The sequence below is a fragment of the Pan troglodytes genome, chromosome 14 (assembly GCF_028858775.2).
Source record: "Pan troglodytes isolate AG18354 chromosome 14, NHGRI_mPanTro3-v2.0_pri, whole genome shotgun sequence".
NCBI lineage: Eukaryota > Metazoa > Chordata > Mammalia > Primates > Hominidae > Pan > Pan troglodytes.
Genome location: NC_072412.2, coordinates 103,762,326 through 103,784,852, shown reverse-complemented (window position 1 = coordinate 103,784,852; position 22,527 = coordinate 103,762,326). Strand labels below are relative to the sequence as shown.

The 22,527-nt window shown below is 43.5% G+C and overlaps 2 protein-coding genes across 7 annotated transcripts in view; one reads left to right on the top strand and one right to left on the bottom strand.

Annotated features, from left to right (window-relative positions):
- The window catches only part of FARP1 (FERM, ARH/RhoGEF and pleckstrin domain protein 1), a 311,995-nt gene that overhangs the window by 270,782 nt on the left and 18,686 nt on the right, over positions 1 to 22,527 (bottom strand). The window lies entirely within an intron of this gene.
- On the top strand, positions 6,036 to 7,551 carry RNF113B (ring finger protein 113B). Its single transcript, XM_522704.8, has 2 exons — positions 6,036 to 7,053; positions 7,159 to 7,551. Exons 1-2 carry the CDS (start codon positions 6,099 to 6,101, stop codon positions 7,170 to 7,172), a joined length of 969 nt encoding a protein of 322 aa, XP_522704.3. The 5' UTR covers positions 6,036 to 6,098; the 3' UTR covers positions 7,173 to 7,551.

The window sequence follows — 22,527 nt, the reverse complement described above, 5'->3', positions numbered from 1 at the left end:
AATCTAAGAGATTTTAAATGGACTGATAGAGTTGAAGAAATAAATGGACTAGAAAAAAAAAATATCCAGAATGGAAGCCACACAACTACAGTAAAACATAGTGTAAGCTTCTGTAAACAGAGGCAGAGAACAAACAAGGAAATCACTCAAAATTACTAAAAAGGAACAACAAGAGGGACAAAGATACACAAATGATAATAAGAATAGATGCTAGATTTAGAAGGCAAAGAAGATAAAACCTAACAACTATGGTTCCCAAAAAGTGAGCACCATTCAAAATATATGCAAAAATATTAAAGGATCTTAAAATTTTACTGATATAAAGACAGACTTGAATCAACAGATATTATGGTATAGGACATACCAGGAAAGTGACATAAAACAGCCAATGCCCAAGCAATGCTGGTAAAACTCTAAACTTCAAAAAGAATCAGAGAACCTCACGGGCACATCCAATGGAAAAAGCTAGTCATGTGCAAAAGAAAGAAACATTAACCCAGCCTCAGCTTTCTCTTCCAGAAATATCCAGTGCTAAAAAAGAATGGGAGCAATGTCTAAGAAATTCTGAGGGCAAGAACGTGTGGCCCAAGACCTTGGTACTCGGCCAAATTGTCCTTCAAATATAAAAGCAAGGAACAGCTATCCTTAAGTGTTAAGACCTCAAGGAACGCAGTACCTACCAGGGCTTCTCTAAATAAAATAATGTGGCTGGATGCGGCCACACTGGGTTTACCCCTGTAATCCCAGCACTTTGGAAGGCCAAGGCAGGTGGATCACTAAAGCCCGGGAGTTTGAGACCAGCCTGGGCAATATGGCGAGACTCAGTCTCTACAAAAAATACAAAAATCAGCCAGGTGTGGGGGCGTGTGCCTGTAAGTCCCAGCTACTCAGGAGGCTGAGATAGGAGGATCACTTGAGTCCAGGAGGGTGAGGCAGCAGTGAGCCATGATGGCACCACTGCACTCCAGCCTGGGCGACAGGGCAAGATCCTGTCTCAAAAAATAAAATCGATTAAATAAATAAAACAATGAACCAACCAATGAGTCAAAATTTAAAACTCAAGCAAGGTAAAAACACAGTAAACAGACTAGCAAGTTCTGAATCCATCCTAAAAGGGGACTAAGTCACAGAGCTATGGGAATTGTGGCATTATTAGAATAGAAATGTTACAATCCTTCACACTGTAAAATTCATAATTAACTGATAAAATTTTGGAGCTTGGGAAAGAGGGGGAGCATAGGTCAGTTCTAATTTTTTTTTAGCTTTCAAAGGAGAGAGTCTCACAAACTCATAGTTTATAAGAAATTATTCTAATCTCTTAGTATTTAGTATTTATCATCTTCTGTCATAAATTTAGTTTCTAAAAGATAGCGCTAATCTCTCTTGCAATGAAGTCAGCATTTCTATCTTGCTTTAGTTTCTTTTCCTTTGCTTTAATTCAAGTCTATTTTATTTTACATCTTTAAGTATTAAATACCATGTGTGATAAGACCCCATGACCATGGCAAGTTCTAGACAGGGCTCAAAAATGTTACCAACATCATTGGCCAGGCACAGTGGCTCATGTCTATAATCCCAGCACTTTGGGAGGCCAAGGCAGGAGGATCGCTTGAGCCTAGGAGTTTGAGGTTACACTGAACTGTGATTGCGCCACACACCCCTGGGCGACAGTGAGACTCTCTCTCTCTCTCTCTAAAATAAATAAATAAATAAATAAATAAATAAATAAATAAATAAGTTAATATTATTTCTAAATGGTAAGATTTAGGGTGAGGTTTTTCATTTCTTCTTTTTACTTTTTTGTATTTTTTTTGTAATGAGAATGTATCACTTCTTCCCAAACAAGTCACTTTTTAATAATAAAGAACAATCTTTTCATTACTACCTAAGAAACTGACTTTATTGGTTTTGCTCTTCTCCATCGCTGCCAGCCAGGCAAAAATCTAAACTTAAGTCTATTCACTTATTATTCTTCCTCTTATTCCCCACTTTGCAGGGGATAAAACTGAAATCCAGGGCAGTTAGGTCATTTGCTGTCGGTCACAGCGCCAGGATGTAACCTCAGACAGCCAAGCTGCGTTAACATGTGAGCTGACAGAATTACTGAAGTTCATTTGGTTCATCCCAATTTTTTCCTTCACTTAGTAGGCATGTGTGGACCTAAACCAGCAGGGAGAAGTGCTGTCTGCAATGAAACGGCCATACTCATGCATGTCTGGTGGATGTACATACAATACAACTCTTTCAGAAAGCAACAAGAGCAAAATTCTGTCTTAAAAAAAAAAAAGACTTAAAAATGCTTAAACTCTGTAATTCTATTTGTAGGAATCAACCCTAAGAAAACAAATGTAAACACAGGGAAAGGTATATAAATGAGGAAACACATAATCTAACAACAGAGTATTAGGACAATAAGGCATCATAGACTCATACAATTGATCATTATGCAGGCATTAAAATGCATATTATGGAGAAATACTAAGGAACAGGGGAAAATACTTACCAAGTGAAGACAGCCCACTAACATTCCTCATTCAACACAGCAGACTGCACTCAGGCATTCACCCCTATTCCCTCCCAAAATCCCACTAAAATGATAAACATTACTTTACAAAGGCAGATTCCCACAAAAGGAGCCAGAAGAAAGAGACACCAGAGAAAACAAGAACATCAATAATATTTTAGAAGAAATAAAGTGAACTGAAAAATCTCAACTAACTTGGAAGAAGGCTGAAACTGAAGGCTGTGGAGGGAGATGACAAGCAGCAGCACGCCAATTTCAAGACAAATCCCAGGAACTGCAAGAATCAAATATCACTGGAAACAGATATGGCTCCACACAAGAAGACTGGCTGAGAATCTGAAAATTTTCTGATACGGTTTGGATGTCTGTTCCCTCCAAATCTCATGTTGAAATGTGATTAGTGTTGGAGGTGGGGCCCGGTGGGAGGTGACTGGATCATGGGGGTGGATGCCTCATGAGTGGTTTAGCACCATTCCCTGGGTGATAAGTGAGATCTTGTTCTGGTTGTTTAGAAGTACGTGGCCCCTCCCCACTCTCACTCCCACTCTTGCCATGTGACACAGCCTGCTCCCCCTTTGCCTTCCACTATGATCAACTGGAAGCTTACTGGGGCCATCACCAGAAGCAGATACCAACGCCATGCTGCTTGTACAGCCTACAGAATTACAAGTCAATTAATCCTCTCTTCTTTATAAATTACCTAGCCTCAGGCATTCCTTTATAGCAATGCAAAACTAACACAATCTCCCACCCCATGCAGCCTTTCCCTAGCCTGGCTACCCTTTCCCTAGCCTGGCAGAAGCAGGAGATATCTCTTCTGTGGAGGCTGAATCTAGGAGAGCCTATGCTCAAAGGGCCCGGGAACAACCAAAGGTGGGAATCAGATGCTTTACTAAAAATGAGGAATTAAGTCAAAAGTTTTTTGTTTTGTTTTGTTTTTTTTTTTGAGATGGAGTCTTGCTCAGTCGCCCAGGCTGGAGTGCAGTGGCTTGATCTCGGCTCACTGTAAGCTCTGCCTCCCGGGTTCACGCCATTCTCCTGCCTCAGCCTTCGGAGTAGCTGGGGCTACAGGCGCCCGCCACCACGCCCAGCTAATTTTTTTTTTATTTTTAGTAGAGATGGGGTAGACCAGGATGGTCTCGATCTCCTGACTTCGTGATCCACCTGCCTCAGCCTCCCAAAGTGCTGGGATTATAGGTGTGAGCCACCACGCCCGGCCAAGTCAAAGTTTATACCCCAAATTATAAGGCCTTCCCTTCCCAGCCCACTTCTACAGCTCTTATCACAGAATTCTGGCAGCAAAGATCACACCCCACAGCGGAATGTGAGATAAGTCTTCTCTATAGAAACTCGAGAACCCAGCAGAAAAGACCTATGGACACTGATATGGTTTGGCTATGTCCCCACCCAAATGTTGAATGGTAGCTCCCAAAATTCTCTTGTGTTGTGGGAGAGACCCACTTACCAGAGATAACTGAATCATGGGGGCAGTTTCCCCCATACTGTTCTTGTGGTAGTGAATAAATCCCATGAGATCTGATGGTTTTATAAGGGCAAACCCCTTTCACTTGGTTCTCATTCTGTTCTCTTGTCTGCTGCCATGCGAGACATGCCTTTCACCTTCTACCATGGATTGTGAGACCTCCCTAGCCACATGGAAATGTAAGTCCATTAAGCCTTTTTCTTTTGTTAATTACCCAGTCTCAGGTGTGTCTTTATCAGCAGCGTGAAAACGGACTAATATGGACACCAACATCTGGGGGTCTCCAAGAAAAAAGATGGGTTCCAACTGAATCACACAAAGGACAGTCCAGTGTACAAGCCCGATGATACCGATGGATTCCAGCCAGCTTTTAGGCACCTCACTCTGAAGTATAAACAGCTGGAGATAACCAAGTATTTTAGAAAAGCTTCCAACATGAAAGATGGGATGATAACAGTTGAAGAAAAATCTAGAATTACTATCCTAGGAGAAAACTGACAAATGATGAATTGTTCTTTACACTGTAAGCTTATTCATCACATTTCCAACAGCTGAGGATGCCTTGGTGTCTAGGAAGAGAGACCCACACAATTTCTCCCTCATCTCACAGCAGCCAGTGTTTTGGGGGCACTACAAGTGAGCTGAATCTCATCTTCCATTCTAGTAAGTAAAGAGATAGAACCTAAATTAGAAAAAGAAATTGCATGTAACACTTTATGACATGCACTGGCTAAATAAGAACTGGAATCCATTTACATTATATAAATGAATTATTTCACAACTTGAAGATAAACTCAAGGAAAAAAAGGGTTAAAAATATTTGAAGGCCGGGTGCAGTGGCTCACGCCTGTAATACCAACACTTTAGGAGGCCAAGGTGGGTGGATCACCTGAGGTCAGGAGTTCCACACCAGCCTGGCCAACATGGTGAAACCCTGTCGCTACTAAAAACACAGAAGTTAGCTGGGTGTGCTGGCACACACCTGTAATCCCAGCTACTCAGGAGGCTGAGGCAGGAGAATTGCTTGAACCCGGGAGGCAGAGGTTGCAGTGAGCCGAGATCATGTAACTGCACTCCAGCCTGGGCGACAGAGCGAGACTCTTTCTCAAAAAAAAAAAAAAAAAAAAAAAAAAAAAAAATTAAAAATGATTATCTTAGGTACCAGGAATTGGCGTGTGGAGGGGCCAGGCAGGGGACAGCCAATTTCCATTACAATAAGTGCTTGATAATATTTTTTTAAATGTTTACATGTGTTACTTTTATTTCAAAATGAAAGCCAGCTACACACCCACAGGTGCAGTGTGATATGACAGTCTTTTAATAAAGGCTATATTAAAAGAATAGACACAAAAGTGTTGACAGTGGTTATCTTTGAGGGGAGGGATTATAGGCGTCTTACTTTTTGCTTGTATCTGTTTTTGTTTTCTGCACTGCGCGTGTGTTGCTTTTAAATACGCATTTCAAGCGCCTGTGTTTTAGGATGAGCACCACCGGTTCGCTATGGCCTGGAATGATTCCACCCGTGGCCTTTTAGGAATCTGTTGAAAAATGAGTGTGCACTGAGGGAGCTGAGGAGCAAGTGAAGATGACTCTCTCAAGGAATCCATCTGAGGGCCAGGAGGCAGGTCAAGGGAGGGAAGGGCGGGAGAAGCCTTTTGTTTTGTTTTGTTTTGTTTAATTTGAGACAGGGTCTCGCTCTGTCACCCAGGCTAGAGTACAGTGGCGTGATCTCGGCTCACTACAACCTCTGCCTCCTGGGTTCAAGCGATTCTTCTGCCTCAGCCTCCCTAGTAGCTGGGACTTCAGGCGCACGCCACCACACCCAGGTAATTTTTGTATTTTTAGTAAGGGCGGAGTTTCACCATGTTGGCCAGGCTGGTCTTGAACTGCTGACCTCGGGTGATTCTCCCACCTCGGCCTCCCAGTGTCCCAGGATTACAAGAGTGAGTCACTGCGCCTGGCCTAGGAGAAGCTTTTCTTTCACTTGCTTTTGCTTTTTAGAACTGGGAGGGCCCACGCCCCACGTGCAGCGACGCAAGGGCGACGCAAGGGCGACGCACGCCACGGCCGTTGGGCGCCTGAGACTCAAACATGGCAGCGCCACCTTCTCCAGGAAGGACGGCCGACCAAGCAGACCAGGTATGCACCTTCCTCTTCAAAAAGCCTGGACGGAAAGGGGCTGCAGGCCTCAGAAAGCGCCCGGCCTGCGACCCCGAGCACGGAGAGAGCAGCAGCAGCGGGGACGAGGGCGACACAGTGGCTCAGCCCCCGCGGGTGGCACCGAGGCCCCGGGGCCTCCACAGCTGGCAGAAGGCGGCTCACGGCGACAGGAGGGGCGAGGAGGCGGCGCCTGAGAGCCTCGGCGTAGTGTACAGGTCCACCCGCTCGGCGAAGCCTGTGGGGCCGGAGGACATGGGGGCCACCGCTGACTTCGAGCAGGACACCGAGAAGGAGCACCATACGCCGACCATCCTCAAGCGCAGCCAGCGGGTCCAGGAGGCACTGTGGGGTCGGGAGCACGACCACATCTACCGGGGAATCCACAGCTACCTGAGGTACCTGAAGCCCAAGGACACGTCCATGGGCAACTCCTCCTCGGGGATGGCGAGGAAGGGCCCCATACGTGCGCCAGGGCATCTGCGCGCCACTGTGCGCTGGGATTACCAGCCTGACATCTGCAAGGACTACAAGGAGACTGGCTTCTGTGGCTTCGGGGACAGCTGCAAATTCCTCCACGACCGTTCCGATTACAAGCTCGGGTGGGAGATTGAACGGGAGCTTGAAGAGGGTCGCTACTGTATCTGCGAGGACGAAAACCATGAAGTGGGAAGCGAGGAAGAGGAAATACCATTCAGGTGTTTCATATGTCGCCAGGCCTTCCAAAACCCAGTCGTCACCAAGTGCAGGCATTATTTCTGCGAGAGCTGCGCGCTGGAGCACTTCCGGGCCACCCCGCGCTGCTACGTCTGTGACCAGCCAACCGGCGGCATCTTTAACCCCGCCAAAGAACTGATGGCGAAACTGCAAAAGCTTCAGGCTGCAGAAGGTGGGGGCAAGTCCCATTTCACAGAAGAACCCCATGAGTGTCCAATTCCCATGGCTTAGGTTTCCCATAATTCTCACATTTAAATAAATTTTTTTGTTCTTTTAGGAAAAAAGAGATGAGAAAGACTCAACTCTGTATGCACATTGGGGAGAAGCAGCCTGTTGAGTAAGATGAGAGAGATGACAGTCTTCTGCAATCCCATGCCTGAGTATGTAACCAAAAGAATTGAAATCCGGATCTCAAAGAGGTATGTGCACTCCCATGTTCACTGCAGTATTATTTGCAAAAGCCAAGAGGTGTAAACAACCCAAGTGTCCGTGGATGGATGAATGGACAAACAAAATGCGATACACACACACAATGGAATGCTATTAAGCCTTAACGGGAAGGAAATCCTTTTAAAGATTTAAACTGATCCTTTTAAGGATCACATGCTACAACTAGAATGAACCTTGAAGACGACACTGTGCTAAGTGAAATAAACTAGTCACAAAATGACCAATACGCTGTATGATTTTTCACTAATACAAGGTATCTAGAGTTGTCAAAATTACATAAAAAGTCGAATGGTGGTTGCCAGGGGTTAGGAAGAGCGGGAGTGGGGAGCTGTTGTTTAATGGGTACAGAGCTTGAGTTTTGCTAAATGAAAAAGTTATAAAGCTCTGTTACACATCAATATATATATACCTAATATGAGTGAACACTTAAAAATTGTTAAGGGTACATTTTATGTTTTGTACTATAATTAATTTTTTTTTTCAAAAAAGCTACAAAGAGATATCAGAGAAGGAAGAAGTGATGGAACCAAGACCGGGAGGGAGTGGAGAGGATGGGGTTCAAGAGTTACCAAAACAGCAAATAAAGGATATCAGTTAAGAACCAAGGAGGGGAGGAGTTGACAGAAGAATATCCACGCTGAAGTTTGGATTTGATTTTGTTTGGCTGAGGTTAACATCCTCTCACTTAAAATGGCAATGTATTCCTCTCCCAAGACAAACACCAACAGATCCACGCTGAGTTCCTCACAGCTGATGAGTTCCTTACAAGGAACTGACACAGATTATGTAAATTTTCATAAGAGCCTATCTCATGTATCAGCTTTGGCTGTGAATTCCTTGAAGACTGAAACCATGTCTCACATACTTCCTGTTTTTTAATGGCCAACAGGTAGCTCAATAAAAAGTCAGTTAGTGAAAAGTCAATCAAACCAAGCTACCTAGCAGTCGGCTATGCAAGCACCTGCTGCAGAGCGAACTTCAGCAAAACTTTCCACGTGATTTTGACCTTGAACCACACCCATCGACCCACCCACCACCATGGCCAGGTTGCAGACAAAAGCAGAGCCGTGGTTGAGGGCACAGACCCAGGAGCGAGATAGGATTCAAGTCATGGTTCTACCAGTTACAGCTGCGTGACCTTGGGTATGTTACTTTACCTCTCTGTGCCTCAGTTTCCTCATACATAGTAGTATCTCACAGGGTTGTTCTGAAGCAAAAATTAACATATTTAGAACAGTGCCTGACATATAGTATGTGCTATAAACATATCGATTATTGTAATTCAAGCAGGGAAAATGGCAGCTTGATAGTCAACAAGGCAGACAGTTCAAGTGCCCCATAAAAGTGAGCCATTTATTCTGGCATTTCACATAGAGCTTTCTCTAAGAATTGTCCTTGCCAAAGCTAACAACACAAAGCTTGTGTACAATGACTTACTGGGCCCTACCCCTAAGTCCGTCCGTTTTTGTCAGTTCTGTCAAAGGGCTATTTTATTCACTTTCAAGCCTTCCAAAAACATTTGGAATCTGCACAAAAGAAGAAATATGAAACTTTCAGGCACTCCGAAGCAGAAACTCTAAGCTCTGGCTGCAGGATTTTCCTTGCAAGGCTCACTCGAGTTTCTTTACAATGCTTCATATGTGTTTTAGACCCCTTCATAGACACTGGACTCAGCTACACTCGTGAACCTTCTCAACAAGTGCTCCAAGTCACCAACCTTTTGAAAACATTCCAAATATGCACTAAGATATATAGTTCTTATTCCATTTTTAAAATGACAGAATAAGGTTCATAATCAATCATTTGTAAAATTAAGCAGAAAGGCGATCACTAGTAAGCGTTGCCAAATTTGGCAATTTGGTTTACTAACATAGAGTGGGTAAACAAAATCTGCTAGCATTTTGGCCGATTTCCTTCCAGTCTTTTCTCTGTGTATTTTTCATATTAATGTATGAAATAAACATTCTGGAGTTGGAAGGAAGAAGCAAGCAAGACTGCAGGGAGTGCACACATTCCTTGGGAGCTGAGTCCTTCCCATCACCACGCTCTAAGGTCACAACGCTGGAGCGACCCCTCAGACTTGCTGAAACAGCGCAGAACAGGGATGAGGACAGTCCCCCATCAGCACTGCACCACCTTACACAGCACACTGCTGGGGAAGTGAAGAGCAGTGTGGGGCCAGCTGGCTTTCAAAGTTAGCACCGTGGTTACCGGCACTTTATCCTGTCTGGACCAGGTCCCACCACATCACACCCCAACCCCTATCCTTCCGGTCAAAAGAACACATCAGCCAGGCTGCAGTTAAGCAACAACTGACTTGACCTTTTTTCTGTTCACTGAAGGCACACGTAATGGTCAATAAGTCCTTCGGAATCAACATGAGCAACGTGAGAAAAATCTGGCAAAACCAAACAATGCTTTGATGTTTTCATTAATTTGCATGGACTTATGGAGGCAGCTCCAGTCCCTCTCCCCATGACTGCCAGTTTCTGGTTAGGCCTTCTGAAATCCTGAAAATGCCTCACAGGCCTGCATTCCAAGGTCACAAACCCCTAGGATTCCAAAGACTCCAGGAGAGGAAAAAACCTAGAGCACATGAAAATCAAAACCTGAAGACACTGTACCCAGATTGATTAATATCCTGAAATACACAAAATTCCTTCTAAGGAGTTTTTATAAGTACCACCTAAAATTGAAGAAAACAGGGACATTTTGCTGTTGACTTTTTCTGTGTGCCAACTGCCCATAAAAATTCCTCTCCTGTTTTGCAAGGACAGAACTCTCAAGAACAAATGACCTAATTAAACCTGAGATTTCCTGGCTGACAGCTACGTATAAAGCTGAAATGCACTGAAATGATGCTGAACTTGAAAAGAGCTCTATGCCAAACTGATTCAGTGAATTAGGTTTGCCTTTTTTATTCTACATATCCAGTGCTGGAGCTAAAAAACACGAGATTGATAGATATCCTTAACTACTTTTATTTATGAAGCAACCAGAATGCATATTTCCCCACTTATCTACTGCACATTTTTCAAAATGTGATTATACCACACTACAAATGCATCTTTTTGGCACATTTCATTGGTCTGCCTTTGCTACTGGGTTGTTGCCAGTGCAGTACAATAACGTGGATCTGCTGTCTCTCATCCTAGCTTTCAGAAACGTGCTAAGTTATCTCATACTCTCCTCGGGCTCTAGACTCCCACCCCCACTGATTTGCACAGATGTTCAAGGAGAAAGAATTCTTTCTTCCTTTAAACGAATGTCAAGGGCCTGGCAAAATCCTGTACTAAGAAATGCAGAAGTCAGCACTCTTGAAAAGCTGGTTATTAGCTCACTTCCTTCTCTCTCCAGCTTCTCCACTTCCAAAAAATAAATATGAAAACTATAACACTTGCCCAAGGTCTAAAAGAAACCAGGAAGTGGGCAGGTTAAGGGCTAACAGGTAACTTTTCTCTGCTTCTGTCTGTTGAATGTTAAGGAACTGTTCGTTTCATAGCCGAGCATTTTAAGGTGCTATGCTAGAGGCAGCTCTGTGATTTTCATTCTTTGGCTACAGCCCCTGGGGAGGTGAGGTCATGGGGAAATTCCAAGGGGGTCAAGGAGACCAGAAACCTAGCTGGTCACATAACTGCTCAGTGGCACTGCCGGAGACCAGCCCCAGCCCCCATGCCAACCCCCATGATGCCCTATTTTCAGAGCCTTGCTGATCCTGCCAGTTTCTCCTGCCTTCCAAGCACTCTGTGCCGACAGCCACCGAGACATCCCTGAGCAGCAGAAATGAAATCAGTCACCACACCCTGGTGTCTGCAGGACTCCCACTGAGAAAAGTCTCATTCACGGCTAATCAGAACTAGAATTCTCATACTTTTCCCCACCCCGCCCAACAAACAGCAGAGCACAGAAAAAGAACAGCCGGATTTCCATGGCCCTGCATTGTTGGTGACATCTTCTCTTTGTTACCATCCAGAAGAGAACTGCTGCACTGACAGGAGGCAGGCAGACACCCCCAGAGCGCCACAACACCTGCAGCCAGAGACCTAATGCAAAACAAAACCAAACCTCAGGCTGAATGTGATTTTCTGTGTGATAGGGAAGAAAATGAGATAGAGAAATGTGACCGAGCACGTGTGCAGATACGTTCAGGGGCACAAGTCTGAATGGTCAACTCAAAAATGTCATTCACACTCTCAGACGAGTTCAGAGGCTACCTCATTGGTGGGGAGGCGGATTTTAAGCAAATCATATAAATTAGACTAATCTGTGAATATCTGACTGAATCTGCACCCTTAGAAAATAAAAATTTTGCATAATTTTTTAACAATGTAGCTCTGGTATGATTACTGCTATTACAGTAAATTTTTAAATCATGTTATGTTATACCTTGGTAAAATAAAATGGACTTCCAGTTGAACATGGCAGATTAACCATATGCCTGTATCAACACCAAAAATCCTACAAAAATGCCAGTAAATATACTTTAAGAGGACTATAGCAGCAGGAACAAGAGCAGATAAAACATTCTACTGACTTTTGGGTGACAGAAAGCAAGAGAGAGGTCTGTGATGATTTGTATCATAAGTGATGCTCAGAGAATTCCAACAAAATAGTCCAAAGCCCAAGAGGCTCATGCTGAATGGGAGGGGGAAGGGTGTGGGAAACAAGAGGGTGTAAGTCACTATACGAAGGGCACCCAGGGACCCTCTCCCACCTACCCAAACCCCAAAGAAGTTTATTACCCAAGGACATTGAACCAGGAAAATTAGAAACTCACATACGCCAGGCACAATGACGAAGAGGGTGTGTGTAATTCAGGGCTGAAAATGAGGCACGAGGTGTTGGGAATTGAGGAAGAATCAGTCTACTTACTGTACCAGGAAACCCCCACAGTCCCCTTCTTCCATCCTGCTTCCAGAATAGCTTATCCAGGTTTATTCCAGGCAGGTCTGGTGGAATTATTCTCAGGACCATCTCAATGAGCACATATACTGATATTTGAGGATTTCCTTTGACAAAAATGACCAGTTGCTGCTTCATCATTTTAAAGAAAAATCAACAATTGACAAGCCCCATCCATGTGCACAAAAATTCCAACCTGATTTTAAGTGCCTTGGATCAGCCAAAGATCAGTACGCATTCAAGAAAAGCCTGCAAAATGAAAGTCACATCCAAAACAAAGAAGAGGAAAAAAACCTTCTAAAAACACGTAGATGGCCGGGCGCGGTGGCTCACACCTGTAATTCCAGCACTTTGGGAGGCCGAGGTGGGCAGATCACTTGAGATCAGGAGTTCGAGACCCGCCTGACCAACATGGTAAAACCCTGTCTCTACTAAAAATACAATGATTAGACCAGGCGCGGTGGCTCACACCTGTAATCCCAGCATTTTGGGAGGCTGAGGCGGGCAGATCACAACGTCAGGAGATAGAGACCATCCTGGCTAACACGGTGAAACCCCATCTCTGCTAAAAATACAAAAAATTAGCCGGGCGTGGTGGCACACACCTGTAGTCCCAGCTACTCAGGAGGTCGAGGCAGGAGAATCCTCCCGGGAAGAATCCACCGGGAGGTGGAGGCTGCAGTGAGCCGAGATGGCGCCATTGCACTCCAGCCTGGGTGACAGAGCAAGACTCTGTCTCAACAAATAAACAAACAAACAAAAATTAGCCAGGCGTGGTGGCGCATGCCTGTAATCCTAGCTGCTTGGGAGGCTGAGGTGGGAAGATTGCTTGAACACGGGAGGCGGAGGTTGCAATGATCTGAGATCGTGCCACTGCACTCCAGCCTGGGTGACAGAGTAAGACTCTGTATCAAAAACAAAAAAAATGCAGACATTCTAGGGAGCAGAAGAAAATGTTTTAAAATCTAGACTATTCCCCGAGAGAATAAGAATCTCTTCCAAAATACAAGAAGAGTTGCTATGGAAAAAAGGCCAATAGCTCCCCAAAATTGATAATATGGATAATTGAAAGTTTTATTTCTATATTAGTTTATAAAGATTAATTTGAAGAGATCTCATAGAAAGTAAGGCAAAACATAACTAGATGGAAAATTTTAAAGGTAGGAAAGTAGAGAATCTTCCTAAAGCCCTAATAATCAAATTATATGAAGTTTTTTTAGAAGAATTTTTTTTTGAAAACTTAGGAAATATCTCAGACTGATGGACAATGGTCTCCAGACTAAACGGAGAAAGCAAAATACCCAGCATAAATAATTTTAAAAGGATCTACACCGAAGTACATGACAGAAGTTGTGACACTTTAAAATCTTAAGATTCTAAAATGTTCCAGGGAGAAAAAGAAAAAATTAAATCATATCCAAAATATGTTAGAAGACAACGGAGCAATGTCTTCAAAATTTCAAGGATAGTAGTTTCCATTTTTAACTCTGTATGTAGTAAAATTATCAAGGAAATCTAAGCATGCCTTAAAGTTTCTTGTTGTTGTTCTTTCAAGAGACGAGACAAGGTCTTGCCATGTTTCCCAGGCTGGTCTTGAACTCCTGGCCTCAAGCAATCCTCCCACCTCAGCCTTCCAAGTAGCTGGAATTACAAGCATGCACCACTGCATCCAGCAAAGATATTTTCACATGTTAAAGATTCAAAAGAAATGTAGCTCCTTTACCTTTCTGAGAAAGCTACTGGTGTATGTGTTCTACCAAAACAATGCAGTAAATCATGAAATGAGATGATACGGAATCCAGAAAAGAGCGTGTCCAAGAAAGAAGAAGAGTAAAGGAAAGCCCCTGAATGATGGTTGTGAACTAGGCCTAGAGTACAACCCATTCAGATAGAAGCTGAAGGATGGGGGTGCTACAGAAGGTGAAGCACCAGGAAAAAAGATGATGGGGGAACTGAATGGCTATATATGGCTTAGAGATCAGTACAAATTAGTTGAAAGAAAACTGATAGGTCGGTTCAAGTTATTAGCAATGGATACGTAGAAAAATCAAACAAATTTTAAAAAATGAATTATCTTAACAACAAAAAAAAAACAGTTTTTGAAGAAAACTATCATAGGGCATTATCTGGCTCAGCAGTGAACAAGTCCACACAGTCATAATGATATACACACCAACACTGAGTTAAACAAAGACTGCACTGCAAACCACATTGGGTGAGTCCAGCAGGGGTTGAGAGCTGATCCCCCCTGCCCACAGCAGGAAGTACAGGACACCTGAACATTTCAACTACTTCTTAAACAGCCTCTCAGCTCAAGATCCTGTTTTCTGATCTTCTATCAAATCCACAAGGTCTCAAAGCATTTATCACTCCAATCACTTTGGGAAGGGCTCTACCAGAATGAAGGGGGAAAAAAAAACACAGAAATCAGAAGATAAGCTCCAGGAAACAAATTTCAAGAAAGAGAAGCAAAGGGGATCATCAGGGTCATGGGGAGATCCCTGAAGCTGTCCAGGACAAAGATCCTACATCAGGTGATAGAGGCAAGGGGAACCCCCCCAATAGATTACAGTAGGGGAGACCCCAGGACGCTGACCAGGCCAGTGAGAAACCTGGCCCAGTCTGAAGACTTCTGGACAAGGGTCTCTCAAGGATGAAACAGGATATCTAATGATCTGATTAATCTGAAGAGACTAAAAGTCGATTTAGACAACAGGTGAGAGTTTCAGAATTAATTAGATACATACGTGGAAAATGAAGCAAAGGAAAAGCAAGATAACCATTAACTCCACGGGAAACAAAACTCGGTGATAAAGGAAAATTAGTTATGGTATATACATGAGCCACAAAGCTTATGATGCAGTTTAGCTGTCAATAGTGATAGTAGAGTCTATTACAACAGCATGGCACCAAAACTTTTTTATTTACTTATTATTTTTTTTTTTTTGAGATGGAGTCTCACTCTGTCACCCAGGCTGGAGTGCAGTGGCACGATCTTGGCTCACTGCAAGCTCCACCTCCCGGGTTCACACCATTCTCCCACCTCAGCCTCCCAAGTAGCTGGGACTACAGGCACCCGCCACCACGCCTGGCTAATTTTTTCTATTTTTAGTAGAGACGGGGTTTCACCATGTTAGCCAGGATGGTCTCGATCTCCTGACCTCATGATCCACCCACCTCAGCCTCCCAAAGTGCTGGGATTACAGGCGTGAGCCACTGCACCTGGCCAGCATGGCACCAAATCTAATCTATTGGAAGGCTCTTTATTCGTGTATAGCTGTGCATCATTACTACTGATTATTATTAGAAAAATAAAATTAGATCCCAATATTACTTGAGTCAATGTAGACTTTTTTAAATGAATCATAAAGTTCTAGAAGACAATACAAGATTTTTTAAAACTGTTCGCGGCCAGGCGCAGTGGCTCATGCTTGTAATCCTAGCACTTTGGGAGGCTGAGGCGGGTGGATCATTTGAGGTCAGAAGTTCGCAACCAGCCTGGCCAACATGGTGAAACCCTAGCTCTACTAAAAATACAAAAATTAGCTGGGCGTGGTGGTGGACACCTATAATCTCAGCTACAAGGGAGGCTGAGGCAGGAGAATCACTTGAACCAGGGAGGCAGAGGCTGCATTGGGCTGAGATCGCGCCACTGCACTCCAGCCTGCGTGACAGAGTGAGAGTGAGACTGTTTCCAAAAAAAAAAAAAAAAAAAAGTAAAACAGTTCTCAAATTGCAGATCTCTCTAAGCATGACCTAAATGCTACATGCCATAAGGGAAAAAAACTAAAAAAGTGCAAAGCCAAAAGCAAACTAGGAAAAAGTACTTGAATTACATATTATAAAGGGCTGGTTTTCTCCATATACAAAGGAACGCCTATAAATCAATTAAGAATTCTCCATATATAAAGGAAGTCCTATAAATCAATAAGAAAAATATTTGCAACCTCCTAGAAAATTGGGCAAGGGACAGGAACAGGGAGTAGAAGGATGGTCAAGAAAATACCAATGGCTTGTCGATTTGTCAACGTTTGAAAATGTATTCAACCACAACGAGTAGTAAGAAAAGTGCGAAATGACAATTAAGAAAAACTGGGCCGGGTGTGGTGGCACATGCCTGTAATCCCAGAACTTTGGGAGGCCGAGGCAGGCAGATTGCCTGAGCCCAGAAGTTCAAGATCAGCCTGGGACACATGGCAAAACCCAATTTCTACTAAAAATACAAAAAAATTAAGTCAGGTGTGGTAGTGCACGCCCATAGTCTCAGCTTCTTAGGAGGCTGAGGTAGGACGATCCCTTGAGCCCAGGGAGGTCAAGTCTGCAGTGAACCATGATCACGACACTGCACTTCAGCCACCGTGACAGAACGAGACCCTGTTTCAAAAAAAAAGAAAAGAAAAGAAAAGAAAAACTGGCATCTCACTGATCAGATTAGGACAGGTGAAAATATTTGCCATCACTGTAGGTTTCCGGTTTGGGAAAAACGGCCTCAACACAGTGATTAAGAGCCAACAGCAGATCCAGATTGTGTGGGTTCAAATCTCTGCTCTGCTACTTGAGGTGAACCTTGGGCAAGTTACTTCATCTCTCCTGCCTCAGTTTCCTCATCAGCAAAACTGTAATAATAATAATACCTCTCCCCTACAGGTAGCTTTGGGGATTAAACAAGTTAATATTTGTAAAACATTTGATATAGTTTCTAGCACAAAGTAAGCACTATATGCAAGTTCATAAAACGAATGAACGGTTATAAGGTTATAAGCCGTGGAGGGCAATATGGCAATATCTATGTATATTAAAAACAAATACAGCCTTTGACCACTGATCCTACTAGGATTTTATACTTCAGGTATCACCCATCTTCAGTGTGGTGTCATTTAGACCAGCAAAATATTCAGAACAACCTAGATGTCTATTGACAGGGAAAATTTTACAGATTATTTAACGGTACCCCTCTGTTTATATGCCGATAAAAAGAATGAGGCCAATCTGTATGTACTAATATGAAACCATCTTCGGAGTGTATTAAACTGAAGGGAACAAGCACAACACCATATTTAGGGTATGCTACTATTCATGCTAAATGTCCATGCATGAAAGACTTCTGGGCTGGGCGCAGTGGCTCACACCTGTAATCCCAGCACTTTGGGAGACCAAGGCAGGCGGATCACCTGAGATCAGGAGGTCGAGACGAGCCTGGCCAACATGGCAAAACCCCACCTCTACTAAAAATACAAAAAAATTAGCCAGGCGTGGTGGTGTGCACCTGTAATCTCAGCTACTCTGGAGGCTGAAGCAGTAGAATTGCTTGAACCTGGGAAGCAGAGGTTTCAGTGACCCGAGATCGCACCACTGTACTCCAGCCTGCATGACAGAGTGAGACAAAAAAAAAAAAAAAAAAAAAAAAAAAAAACCCCTTCTGGAAGGGTTTTTTTTTTTTTAATGATGAGAGATTATCATATTAAGGTCTTACCAGGTTTGTTTTAATGGGAAAAAATTACTAATGATGCTGAAGTGTTGGGAAAAGTCTTTTTTAAATAGAGTAAACTTTCCCCTGTAAATTTTCATTATTTGTGTAACAAACTTTTTCCCACGGCCTTCTGTTAAAACAAACTTCAGACTGACAAAGGGTCAAACTGTCCTGAACTCTGAATTGGTGGGGTTTAAAAATCAACGCATGTCCACCTTTGGGCACAGAAGAGCACTCACAATATCTTCAATAGTTACAATCTGCCTCAAAACACTGACATTTCTCCTCAAAAACTGTTTCATTTCTTTTAATATCAGCATAACATGCCAAGTTACAGTATGATTTTAAATTACTTAAAGGATAAAGAAGAATGAGACCAACGAAGCAATCATCATATCATTCACTTTGGACAATTTTTTTTTTTTTTTTTTTTTTTTTTTTGAGGCAGAGTCTGGCTCTGTCACCCAGGCTGGAGTGCAATGGCTCAATCTCGGCTCACTGCAACCTCCACCTCCCAGGTTCAAGTGATTCTCTTGCCTCAGCCTCCAGAGTAGCTGGGATTACAGGTGTGTACCACCACACTCAGCTAATTTTTGTATTTTTAGTAAAGACAGGGTTTTGCCATGCTGCCCAGGCTGGTCTTGAACTCCCGACCTCAAGTGATCCACCCACCTCGGCTTCCCAAAGGGCTGGGATTACAGTCACACACCAACACGCTCAGCTAATTTTTGTATTTTTAGTAGAGATGGGATTTCACCGTGTTGGCCAGGCTGGTCTCGAACTCCTGATCTCAAGTGATCCACCCGCCTCGGCCTCCCAAAGTGCTGGGTTTATAGGTGTGAGCCACTGCGGCCGACCCACTTGGGACAATTCTAACTGACAAACCTCTCAACCTGCCAGACCATGGCTCTGTTTTGGAGATCTTCCCCTTTCACACGTATTTACACATTAGATGGTGGAGGAGGAAGCCAGAACAACAATGAAGAATGCTATGTAATTCCTAAAACAATTAAGAATATCAGCTTGTTTTGTATTAAACAAAAATCTAAGTTCTCTGAAAGACACCTCTCATTGGGTTCACAGCAGTAGGTAAAGATGCATACAAATGAAGGCCACAGATGTGTTGCTTTGTTGTTTAATCAAATACAAATCAAAAGAATCTTAAGCCAAGGGATTCAATTAGAAAGAATTAAAAGGCTTTTGAGCATAAACCTACCAAGAGCAACCCAGACTCTCTGACTCTTTCAAACTAGAACTAAAATGTCCTAGTTTCAGACTAGAACTAAAATGTCCTTTCCCACATTCTCAAGAGTTCCTGAAATGCTGCCCTGTGGCTGTCAGGTAAACAGTCCAGATGTTCCGTCACCCGCCATATGGTGAAAACAAACGCCACGCCCCCAAAACGGACCAAGGTGGCCCGCAAATTAATAAATGGAGGCAAACTATCCATATGCCAATTTCCTGGGCCTTTCTGTCCTTCGTTTCCTGCACAATCTTACATGCTATTAGGTAAACTCTTCATTAAAAGTAAGGCATTCATAGGACTTAGTGCCAACAGGATTATTCATGGAGGTACAGTCAAGCAATCCAGCAATTAGAATTAAGCTAAAGAAGGATAATCTTGAAGTGTTTAGAAAAGGTCATGCTGGCCGGGTGCGGTGGCTCATGCCTGTAATCCCAGCACTTTGGGAGGCTGAGGCGGGCGGATAACCTGAGGTCAGGAGTTCAAGACCAGCCTGGCCAACATGGTGAAACCTCGTCTCTACTAAAAATACAAAAATTAGCTGGGCGTGGTGGCGGGTGCCTGTAATCCCAGCTACTGGGGAGGCTGAGGCAGGAGAATCACTTGAATCTAGGAGGCAGAGGTTGCAGTGAGCTGAGATCGCGCCACTGCACTCCAGCCTGGGCGACAAGAGCGAAACTCCGTCTCAAAAAAAAAAAAGAAAAGGCCATGCTAAGCTTAATTTATAAGCCTCTACTGGATGATACCATACTACCAAGTAAGTATTTTTGATTGCTGGAACCTGGGAGGCAGAGGTTGCAGTGAGTCTAGATCACGCCACTGCACTCCAGCCTGGGTGACAGAGTGAGATCCCATCTCAAAAAAAACACAAACAAATAAGTATTTGATTTGATTTTCCTAAATGGCTATTTGGGATTTGAAGGGGAGGGGTAATTTTTTGTTTTTAATTTTTAACTTTTATTTTAGGTTCAGGGTACATGTGCAGGTTTGTTATATAGGTAAACTCATGTCACAGGGGTTTAACAGACTATTCTGTCATCCAGGTACTAAGCCTAGTACCCAATAGTTACTTTTCCTGCTCCTCTCCCTCCTGCCACCCTTCTCCAAGTAGGCCCCAGTGTCTGTTGTTCCCCTCTGTGTGTCCACGAGTTCTCTTCATTTAGCGCCCACTTATAAGTGACAACATGCGGTATTTGCTTTTCTGTTCCTGCGTTAGTTTGCTAAGGACAATGGCTTCCAGTTCCATCTATGTTCCTGCAAAGATGATTTTGTTCTTTTTTATGGTGGCATAGTATTCCGTGGTATATATGTACCACATTTTATTTATTCAATCTGTCATTGATGGGAATTTAGGTTGCTTCCATGTGTTTGCTATTGTGAATGGTGCTGCAGTGAACATTCACGTGCCTCTGTCCTTATGGTAGAATGACTTATATTTTGGGGGGTATATATCCAGTAATGAGATTGCTCAGTTGAATAGTAGTTCTGTTTTTTGCTCTCTGAGAAATCGCCACACTGCTTTCCACAACGGTTGAACTAATTTACACTCTCACCAACAGTGCATAGGCATTCCTTTTTCTCTGCAACCTCGCCAGCAACCTAAATGGGTATTTGTTTTTAAGATCTTGTAGCTCCTGACTTGCAAGGCGCCTCAGCCACTCCTAGAACATTGTTAGAGCATCTCTAACTTTACCAGAGACTAACAGGCCTGGACGTGAGAGAGAAACAATCTAGAAGTCAAAGGTAGATAAAGGGTAAAGTAGATAAATAGTGTCTGAAGACTAAGATCATAAATAAATGTATATTTGCCACCCATTTGTGACTATAAGTTCAAGGCTTTTACAGATCATGGGGGCCAAACTGCTGGTGAGGTCAGCCCAGGTTTGAGAGGTTCAAGGTAAGTTTATCCAGAAACCCCAAGAGGGGTTTCTTCAACAAAGATTTAATGAGCACCTACTACAGGCCATGCCCCGAGCTAGGAATAGCGGCACAAACGCAAACAAAATAAGCCAGAATTATTGGTACACAAGGAAAAGATTCTCTTCTGCACATCGATGAGAAGGCAAACCTTGTCAGTTCTTGCCTACCCACCACCTTAGAAATCTGTCCTATGCCACTTAGAAACTCCACACTTGTACGCAGGCATGGCACACATGGGTATTAACTGATTCATCTCACTTTAGGTGTCTCCCCTGACACTTAAGACTTTTCTGGAAACATTCCCGCTACAGTTCTATTTTCTAACCCATGAAGAACACTTTTAATAGAAAGTGAATCCCAAACCCCCTCCTCCAAGTGCCAGTGAGAAAAAAGTCAAATGATAAAAGAAAGAGACAGGAAGAGCCAGGCACAGTGGCTGGCCTGTAATCCCAGCACTTTGGGAGGCTAAGAGGAGAGGACTGCTTGAGGTCATTCTGAGACCAGCCCGGGGAAGATAGCAAGACTTCTGTCTCTACAAAAAAATTCCAAAAATTAGCCAGAAGTGGCAGACTACATCTGTAGTCCCAGCTACTTAAGAGGCTGAGGTGGGTGGATCACTTGGGCCTAGGAGGTTGAAGCTGCAGTGAGCTATGATCACACCACTGCACTCCAGTCTTGGTGACAGAATGAGACCCTGCCTCGAAAGAAAGGGAGAAAGAAAGAAGGAAGGAACGATGGAGGGAGGGAGGGAAGGAAAGAAAGAAAGAAAAAGAGAGACAAGAAGGTAGGGACTTCATAGTCCCCAAAGCCTTCTATACACATTCTGGGAAATCACCACACAATATAGTCAAGGGCTTGAAAGACATCTGGGAACCCCCTTCCCATCATGTGAACTCAGCCACATTCCTCAGAGAAAGGTCAACGGGAAATGACCTCAAGAGACCTTTGACCTCAATCATGTTGACTTAAAGACTACTGAAGCTGCCGAGCATGGTGGCTCATGCCTGTAATCCCAGCACTTTGGAAGGCCGAGGTGGGCGGATCTTTTGAGGTCAGGAGATCGAGACCAGCCTTGCTAACATGGTGAAACCCCGTCTCTACTAAAAATACAAAAAATTAGCCGGGCATGGTGGCGCGCGCCTGTAATCCCAGCTACTCGGGAGGCTGAGGCAGGAGAATCGCTTGAACCCAGGAGATGGAGGTTGCAGTGAGCTGAGATCACGCCATTGCACTCTGGCTTGGGCAACAAGAGCAAAGCTCCATCTCAAAAAAAAAAAAAAAAATTACTGAAGCAAGATAATGGAGGGGAAAGAAATTCACAAAACATATGTATAATATATTATCAATTTGAAAAAAAATAGAGCATTCTTAAAAATGTAAAAAGGAAACTGTGGGATGTTGATGGTAGGGAAGGTTCAGCAGGAGGGCATAGAGGAATTCTAACTGCTGTTCCATTTTGCTGAGAACCTAAAACTGCTATGAATAATAAAGTCCATCAAGAAAACAAAATAAGGCAAATATAAGCCAGGCGCGGTGGCTCACTCCTGTACTCCCAGCACTTTGGGAGGTTAAGCGGGTGGATCACCTGAGGTCAGGAGTTCGAGACCAGCCTGGCCAACATGGCAAAACCCTATCTCTGCTAAAAATACAAAAAACAAAAA

Excerpts from the sequence above, each read along its gene's own strand:
- RNF113B (XM_522704.8), top strand. The coding sequence starts at position 6,099 with ATGGCAGCGCCACCTTCTCCAGGAAGGACGGCCGACCAAGCAGACCAG.